This window comes from Archocentrus centrarchus, chromosome 10 (genome assembly GCF_007364275.1).
Source record: "Archocentrus centrarchus isolate MPI-CPG fArcCen1 chromosome 10, fArcCen1, whole genome shotgun sequence".
Classification (NCBI taxonomy): Eukaryota; Metazoa; Chordata; class Actinopteri; order Cichliformes; family Cichlidae; genus Archocentrus; species Archocentrus centrarchus.
This window is the reverse complement of record NC_044355.1, coordinates 39,237,840-39,246,979: the sequence shown is the minus strand read 5'-3', so window position 1 is coordinate 39,246,979 and position 9,140 is coordinate 39,237,840. Positions and strand designations below refer to the sequence as shown.

The 9,140-nt window shown below is 41.1% G+C and overlaps 1 protein-coding gene across 2 annotated transcripts; it reads right to left on the bottom strand.

Moving 5' to 3' along the window:
• Positions 1-4,553: 4,553 nt before the first annotated feature.
• LOC115787408 (probable pancreatic secretory proteinase inhibitor) lies at positions 4,554-8,444 on the bottom strand. 2 transcript variants are annotated; one of them, XM_030740102.1, is made up of 4 exons: positions 8,173-8,444; positions 7,647-7,678; positions 4,918-5,030; positions 4,554-4,767 (listed from the first exon to the last, which is right to left on the bottom strand). In XM_030740102.1, exons 1-4 carry the CDS (start codon positions 8,225-8,227, stop codon positions 4,683-4,685), a joined length of 285 nt encoding a protein of 94 aa, XP_030595962.1. In that variant the 5' UTR covers positions 8,228-8,444; the 3' UTR covers positions 4,554-4,682. The 2 variants fall into 2 exon arrangements, with proteins under 2 accessions (XP_030595962.1, XP_030595963.1); XM_030740103.1 differs by having other exon boundaries at positions 4,609-4,793.
• Between the last annotated feature and the right edge of the window lie 696 nt (positions 8,445-9,140).

The window sequence follows — 9,140 nt, the reverse complement described above, 5'->3', positions numbered from 1 at the left end:
CCTGCAGAGACTGTTTTGGTGGCCATCCCTGGCCTGGGACATTTGCCAGTACATCTCTGCATGTTCAACCTGTGCCCAGAACATATCCTCCACATCATCGCTTATGGGGCTCCTGCATCCCCTACCAGTGCCTGGATGGCCTTGATCCCACATTGCGGTGGACTTTATCATGGGTCTCCCTCTTTCACCAGATACTACAGCCATTTTGATCATAGTTGACTGCTTTTCAAAGGCAGTGCATTTTGTGGCTCTCCCCAAGCTCCCCTCAGCTCTCTTTTTTTCTCTTCAGCTCTCAGTGGAGACGGTCGCACTTTTTTCTCTCCCAGCCCTTCCTTTTTACCTGCTTTGCTGCTTTAGAGCCTCTCTTCACACAACTTCCGAACTGGAATTTATAATTATGAATCTGGTCAGTTGGTCTCTCAACGCCATTGTTTTGATCAAATTTTTTACCATGAGGAGATTGGGGGAAGGAGAACCCTATTGACTCTTATTAATTGACATTCCAGCTGGCTACGTTATGGATTCCTGTGTGGTGTGGAAGATGATGTGCCTGGCCATATTGTCAATGGAGGACACACACTTTCGGCTTATTGACACTGGGATTTCTCCGAATTGGACCTGGAGATACCTGGCTTGTCGTTGCAATTCAGGAAGTCTAGGCAGCTGTCTGGCCTTGGTAAGGCTGCTTATGATGGGAATGCAGGAAGCTACAGACTCAAACTCAGACTCTGTATATCTGGAGCTGATTCGGAGGGGTAAGATGTTGCAGATGTATGTATCTGTTTCTGCACGGTGAAGGAACAAACCAACAAGATTCGGATGAATTGGATTTTTTTTCGCCACAGAGAGGTGCCAGAAAGACTGAAGGCTGTCAACAAAATAATCAGTACAGTCTGTACCAAAACAAGTCGTAGAATCAGGAATTTGGCTCCCTGGTGGCCTTGGACTGCCGCTTATCAAATTGTCTCCGGGATGTAGCTTAACTCCACAGAAGAGGGGCCTGAAAGCTGAAGGCTCTGCCTCCCATTCTACTCTTAAGTATCCGAGGAACCACAAGTAAGCCAGCAGTCTGAGAGTGAAGTGCTCTGTTGGGGTGATATGGTACTATGAGGTCTTTGAGATAAGATGGTGCCTGATTATTCAAGACCTTGTAGGTGAGGAGAAGGATTTTAAATTCTATTCTAGATTTAACAGGGAGCCAATGAAGAGAAGCCAATATGGGAGAAATCTGCTCTCTCTTTCTAGTCCCTGTCAGTACTCTAGCTGCAGCATTTTGGATCAGCTGAAGGCTTTTCAGGGAGCTTTTAGGACAGCCTGATAATAATGAATTACAATAATCCAGCCTAGAAGTAATAAATGCATGAATTAGCTTTTCAGCATCACTCTGAGAAAGGATGTTTCTGATTTTACAAGTGCAAAAAAGCGGTCCTACATATTTGTTTAATATGTGCATTGAAGGACATATCCTGGTCAAAAATGACTCCAAGATTTCTCACTGTGTTACTGGAGGCCAAAGTAATGCCATCCAGATTAAGTATCTGGTTAGACACCATGTTTCTAAGATTTGTGGGGCCGAGAACAAGAACTTCAGTTTGATCTGAATTTAGAAGCAGGAAATTAGAGGTCATCCAGGTCTTAATCTCGTTAAGACAAGACTGCAGTTTAACTAATTGATGTGTGTCATCTGGCTTCATTGATAGGTAAAGCTGAGAGCTAAGCTACTGTGCTAAGCTAGTGAATTTCTAAAAACAAATAAAGTGAATAATGTGAATACAGGTGATTCAGCAAAGAGTGTGCTCTAGATAAAGTAGGTGAAGATTACACTGAAATATGTTGTTATCCAGATAAATCGAGCTATACAGTAGGGATGGGAAGCTCGACACTGAAGTTTCGACACTGTGTCGAGCTTCCAAAGTGCAGGTATTTCGAAAAACTGCTCAGAAACCTAGTTCAAAATACCTACCTCACGTGACTGTGCATAAGCAAGGCTTTGGTGCGTTTCGCTCCTGCTGTTTCCAGGCGGCTGGGTCGCCAGGATTCATTTGTTTCTTCTTCTTTAATGAACCTGTCATTCTGGGCTGGGCCTTGTAATTGCTGAATGAATGTTTTTGATACCAACGCTTTTATTTATTACAGGTGGACACGCGCATGTATAACTGATTATTGTTACTGTGGACGGTGAAGAACAAAGGAGGCGATCTGTTCACAAACAGGTGAAACATTTTCATTCGGTGCAAAAACGTATCAACGAACTGAGCGCACACAGGGACAGCTGACTGTGGGGCTGAAACCCTCCATCCTTCACTTGTTTCTGACCTCTATTTATTCTCAGAGCCGTCAGGGGAACTTCCCCCAGTCTGACCTGCATCCACCCTCCGCTCAGTGTCCTCCTCAGTCACCACGATCGCTGCAGAAACCTAAACAGAATCATTAAACTGAGCTCGCACTGCAGTTATTTACCGGTGACGTAGCTGTTTAAGGTTTTCATTAACAAACTGTATGAATTTGTGTAACTTATAGTTGAAACGTATCAGTAGGATTCAGCTTCAGGGGGCGCAGTGACTGACTGGACGGGCCTGAACGGTGAAACCCGTCCATCAGCTGACGCTGCAACCTGTGACCCGCAAACTGCACAGCAGGAGGATTCCTACTTAATCAAGAAAAACCGCGTCTATGTGATCTGTTTCTTAATTCTGAGGACAAATGAGTTTTTCTTTTTTATTCCCACTGAGGTTTCTGTGTAAATGTCCCATAAACAGCAGGAGACAGGCTGCAGGTTCAAAGGCTCAGACAGAGTCAAACATTACGGTCATGTCACAGATACACGTCCACACAGGTCACAGATAAGGAAAGATTCTTCATGTTTCAGAGATCACTCAGTGGAGGACGGCGTGTTTCCTCAGATTCATAAAGGCACTGGTTAGTGTGAATATGTGAAAATGACTGTTGCGAATTTTCCCATTAAAACTTAATCAAATATTTAAAAAAAAAAAAAGTAAATATTTAGTTTTTTCTTAATTTAAACATTTATTTTTGAATTAATAGAACATAAAGCCAAACGCCACGCCTTTGTTTCACTGTGTGTAGAACAAACCTGATGATATGAACTCCCAGAAGCTTAAAGCCAACCAAACACATCCAAACTTTTCTGTTTTTTCCCCAGACTGGCAAAAATGAAGCCAACTGAGCCCAAAGACAGCTGTGTGCAGTTATCACAATAAACAAAAAACATTTTTTTCTCAGTATTTTTATTTTATGAATTGGTTTGTGTGTTAGTGAATTAATAAAAACTGTAACAGGCTCACGGATGTTAACAGAGTGAAAATAGTCGCAGCTGCTGTCTTTAACAGTCTCCTCGTTCCTCCAGACCACGTGCTGATCATAATTATTGATAGTCAGGTATAATCAGGAGCTTTGTTTGGACTTGTGCAGGGCGCGCCTGTGTCATTGTTTCATTGAACAACATTATAAAGATGTGGTGATAACCAAATTGTCCAGCAGGTGTCACTGTGCAGATGGTTTCAGATTGTTTCGAAGCTTCGATACAATTCCAGCACAAATGCTTCGAACGCTTCAGTGTTTCACAAAGACTCGTTTTGCCCATCACTACTATACAGATTAAACAGCTAACGGACAGCAAAACACCACTGTGCTCCGAAACAGGAACAGGAAGTGATACAATACTGCAGTGAAAGCCAACACCAAGTGACAGGAGATTGAAGGAGAATCATGGAGAAATGCAAGCAAAGTGAATAAGTGGCACTCATAGAGGAGGCAGCGAGCAGGATGAAGATACCAGTAGGATTTTGGATCTGAGGAGTGCTGTCAATGACTTTGCTGAGCACTAAGCTTGAACGATGAAGCTCTGATGGGTAAAGAATTCAAACATTTTTACCACTTTTATGTTGAATACAGTCAGTCTGTAAGGACCTGCAGTTATTGGACTTCTCCAAGCTTACAGACATTAGCGAGGCTCAATCTCTTTTGGGCTGGAGTTAGGGTTGACATGAGTGAATCTGAAAAGCTGTAAAAAGGCCTGTAGTTCAAAATGTTTTCATTGGTCGGTAAGCCGAGAAAATCACTGTATAAATGTGCATTCCAGTGATCAAGTGGGTTATCTGCAATTTAAATGCTTTGAAGCCAAATTAGTGTACATGCACTGTCAGATCATTTATCTTTATCTCCCATAACATATTCCCCTTTCTAATTAACTGAGTTATTTTTTAACATATATGCTAAAATAAAGAAATTTGTGCAAGCTTCTTCATGTCTATACTAAGTTTTAGCATAGTGTGCCAATAAATGAAAGATCCAAAAAGTCACATCCTTCTCAGACCTCAGACCATATGATGTGCCTTTTTACCCCTCAAAATTTGCTACAGAAATCAGATGCACAAAAACTGTTCCAGCAGCATTTAGATGGTCATTGCAAATTTTTTCATAAACAACACCATTATTAAACACTGTGGACATAACTATGAACCTGTTTTAGGTCATACTATCATAATAATCACAGACACTCAACTCAGAAGAAAAGAATTTTTTTATTGGTAAAAGTTTTTAATGAAAAAGGTCTGACAGAAATATGAACAAAGAAAAGCACTGTAAATATTTTTGAATCATGAGCACATGTGGCTAAACTGGTACATGCTATATGCTAACAGGTACATAAAAAACAGTAGTTAGACATCATTGGGCAGGTCCAGGATGATGTCATCAGTTAGTGTAAGTTGTGATGATGTCATCTTCAGCAAGGTCCATCCTTCACTATCAAAATGTCAGTGTTAGTCTCCCTAACAAAAACAAATTTGTGTTCACATGAGTACAAAACACAATCATATAAATTTATTTAACCACCTTAGAGCTCAAGAAATACAAGTAAGACAAAAATATGCTGTTTTGTCTTTGTGGACTTACAGCCTGTAGATGCACAGAAAACATTCGTTTGGATAGGTGATGCCATTGCTGCCACACACTGGAGAGTAATTCAGAGGACATGCCTGAATCCCACTCATTCCTACACAAGAGGGCTGCAGCAGAGACATGTGACATAAAGTTAGTCTTTTTCTTACCTAGAAACAAAAACAATAACAGTGTGATCCAAATCCAGACCACACCAGAAGTTTAATGTCAGTGTCCACTGGTTTAGAGGGTCAGGGTTGGTCAGCTGCAGTGAAACTTCTGTAGCAACTGCTCATCAAAATTTCTATTCCCCTTTTACATTATTTCACAGTTTGATGAACTGTGTTTACACTGATATTCAACCTCTCACTGAAACTGTGTGTGATTCCCACCTGCTTTAAAAAGTCCATCATAGTCCCTGTCCCAAAGAAACCACACCCCAGCAGCCCCAATGACTTCAGGCCCATAGCACTCACCTCTGTGGTGATGAAGTGTTTTGAAAGACTCATCAAGACATTCATCACCTCCTCACTGCCCACCACCCTCGACCCACTACAGTTTGCATACCGGCCAGACAGACGCCATAACCTTCCTCCTCCACAAGACCCTTTCACACATAGACACTGGTAAGGGGAACTATGTGAGAGTGCTGTTTGTAGATTACAGCTCAGCATTCAACACCATAGTTCCCTCCAGGCTGGTCTCTAAGCTGCTGGACCTGGGCCTGGGCCCATCCCTGTGCAGGTGGGTTCACAGCTTCCTGACCAGCAGACCACAGGTGGTACGAGTGGGTCACCTCACCTCATCCTCCCTCACCCTCAACACTGGATCCCCCCAAGGCTGTGTGCTCAGCCCTCTGCTGTACTCACTGTACACCCATGACTGCGAGGCCACGTCAGAGTCCAACGTCATCATCAAGTTTGCTGACGACACTGCTGTTGTGGGACTAATCTCTCCCAATGAGGAGACAGCCTACAGGAGGGAGATCTCCCGCCTGGAGAACTGGTGCCAGGAGAACCACCTCCTGCTCAACGTCAGCAAAACAAAGGAACTGATCGTGGACTTCAGCAGGAAGCAGCAGAGGGACTACCATCCACTTGTCATCAGTGGTGCTGAGGTGGAAAGAGTGGACACTTTCAAATACCTGGGAGTGACCATCTCACAGGACCTGTCCTGGACTCATCACATAAACATCACTGTGAAGAAGGCCAGACAGCGTCTCTACCTCCTCAGGCGGCTGAGAGACTTCAAGCATCCGTCTGCTCAACTCTGAGCCCTAACTGGACCATTATTGCACAATGTAAATATTATAATTTATAATCTATAATTCCACGTAAAAGTGTGTATAGTGTATAGTATATAGAGTATAGTGTGAATTACTTTTTTATTTTTATTCTTCTTATTTATATGTGTGTGTGTATATGGTTGCAGGTACAAAATACATTTCACTGTGCATTGTACTGTGTATAACTGTGCATGTGACAAATAAACACTATCTTAATCTTAATCTTAATCTTTTAGTGCTGCCTCTTTTTGTGGTAATATTCTTGACTAATATAATTTGTAACAGCCTTTCAGAAGCTTATACCAACATCACAGTATGTTTTACAGCTCACCAAAATACCTTATTGACCCACTGCAAGTCTCTTCATAGTTCCTCACTGTTCAGTTCTTTTCATGCATTTACTGCCGCCCTGAAGAGCTCTGCATGTACACCTACTGACTCAATCTTCAAAAACATCTTTTTAAAATACTGTAAATAAATATTACAAAGATTATAAGAAAAGTCTTGTGTACAGAAAAACTTTGAGAGCTACAGCTTGAGGTTATTATTTGAGGATAGAGTGAGGATTAATGAGGTTATAATTCCACACAGAGGTTCTCCACACTGGACTGTCACTCAGCACGGAGATTGAAGATAAAAATTTGTAGAGTAAAAGAAAGATTAAACAGATTAATATCAAAGATTTATCTTAAAGATAAATGTTGGAAGCATAGATGTAGGAATGGGATGGGGGGGGGGGGGCATGTACCCCCCCCCCCCCCCCCCCAATATTGGAGACAGGTGCATTTGTCCCACCCAAAAATGACACAGCGGAGGTGAAAAATACTTGATTTTGAAATCTTTAACTCGTGTACTTTTATTTTGAAGGCACAACATAGCGTCATGTCAGTAAAGTTGATATTAAAAAGTGAATAATATGTTCATTACATTATCTGTGAGGGTTTTTTCATGTCAGAACGTTGTTTAATTAAAGAACCAGTTCTATTGCCAGTCAACCTACATAAATACATTTTTGACCAGCATTAAATATTTTCGACCAATAAAACATATCAAACTTTGCACTTGTGTGTGCTACTAAATTATTTTTGTGCTACTGAAATATTTAGCTTGCTAGTACCAGTGCGGCCACCTGATAAACTAAACGTACAGCCCTGGAATGACTTGGTCATTATGCTTGATAAAAGACTCAAGCCATTTTGTTTGGTGGTTTCCCCACGTCTTACATTATAAAACATATACTTATGTAAGTTATACATGCAATAATATAGGTGTACACAACATTATTTTTCCAAGAAATGTTTGAAAAAGAAGAAAGTAAAAGATCAAACAACATTATTTTAATACTTTGCTCAGAGTATTTATGAATTTGACAGGTTTCTGATATGTGCCCCCCCCCCCCCCCCCCCATAGTAAACTCATTCGTACGCCCTTGGCTGGAAGATTATTTGTTGTTTCTTACCCTCCTGTGAACACTGGGGCTCCCCTCAGCATCTGAAAGAAGAAAGTCGCTTTAATGCTGCAGCAAATATCCAGTCTTAGCTAAACTGTTATTACAGCTTCACAACAGCTAACATATCTTCATATCATTCTGATGTAATAACCTCAGTAAAAAAACAACAAAAAAACACATGGAACTAAAAGAAACTGGAGTTTTCTCTAATTGTTCAGGTTTTTATTTAAGCAGGTTTTTGCTAAAAAAAAAACTCTCATCCAACCTGAAAATAGTTCCAACACCTTCAAATCAAAACCAATCACCTGTGAAAACAGAAGCTCACTTGAGAATGATGAAATAACCAAAACAAGTGTGATAGCTATGATTGATTTATGTACTTGTTGCTTTTCCAAAATGTACAAACTGTTTGATCGAAAGTGGAGAAAACTAGACGAGCCTTAAGAGCTCCTGGACTCTTAAAAAGCTAGGTGGCATTGTCAGCTAACGAGCCACAGCTGTCACTCTTTATGCACCTGATATGGTCCAGACTTACCTGCACAGAAGAAAATGGCCACAGAGACGAGCAGAAGAATCCTATAAAACATCATCTTTGATGACACTTCAGATGAAATTCAATTCAGTTGTCCGAAAGCAAGTTAGATCTGTGTTGTCCTGCTTCCTGATTGGTTGCTGATGTTTCTGTGTTCAGATCCTCTGTGCGACTGCCTTCGCTGTGCGGTTGTCATATAGAGGACGAGTATGATGTTGTTGTCTGAGTGTGAGCCTCTGTTGTTGAGGTCTTTTGTTCAGGCTTTAATCTGGGGATCAACATTCTGTCTGCACCAAAACATTGCTGACGAAGCAAAAACTTTCAGGAAGGATGACACAGAGTGACTCCTGAGTGGAAAAAACAAGAGTCTGTCACGAGTCTGCACAACACTGTATTTACTCAGTGAAACAGATGAAACACAAGTGAATAGCAAGTGTATTTCTGCCAAAAACATTCATATACAAACAAAAAAGAAGAACCAGTCATGAGTCCGAACAGCAATTAAAACACAACTGCGAGAAAGGTATAACTGCACAAAACCCTCTAATATAGAGACAAATCAGAGGAACCAGTCACGAGTGCACAGGATAGAGATGGTAACCTAGAAGGACTGGGATTTTGGTCTAAACATGATTTTGTTTGGTGTTTTTTTGGCACCCGTATCTGAGGTGGGAAGTAAGAAGTACAAATACTTCATTACTTCAGTAGAATTTTCAGGTACCTGTACTTTACTTGAGTATTTAAACTTTTCCCTTTTCCTCCCTACATCTGTACACAAATATCTGTCCTTTCTGCTCCTCACAGTTCAAACAGTTACTTTAGGTTTAACATCTGAGGGAAGTTTTTATTTCCTCTCACTGCCTTCAAACATCGAACTGATCTGAGCCTAAATGGAGGAACAAAAACACATTAAGGGACAATCGTACTGGCGTATCCTCCATCACCGGGGCTTATCGCATACAAAGAGATTA

Bases quoted from the DNA above. Each gene is read 5' to 3' on its own strand.
- LOC115787408 (XM_030740102.1), bottom strand. From the start codon at position 8,227: ATGATGTTTTATAGGATTCTTCTGCTCGTCTCTGTGGCCATTTTCTTC. The intron at 5,031-7,646 runs GTAAGAAACAAC...TCTCTGCTGCAG, and splicing joins GCCCCAGTGTTCACAGGAGG to CCCTCTTGTGTAGGAATGAG. The intron at 4,768-4,917 runs GTAAGTCCACAA...ACATTTTGATAG, and splicing joins TTTCTGTGCATCTACAGGCT to TGAAGGATGGACCTTGCTGA.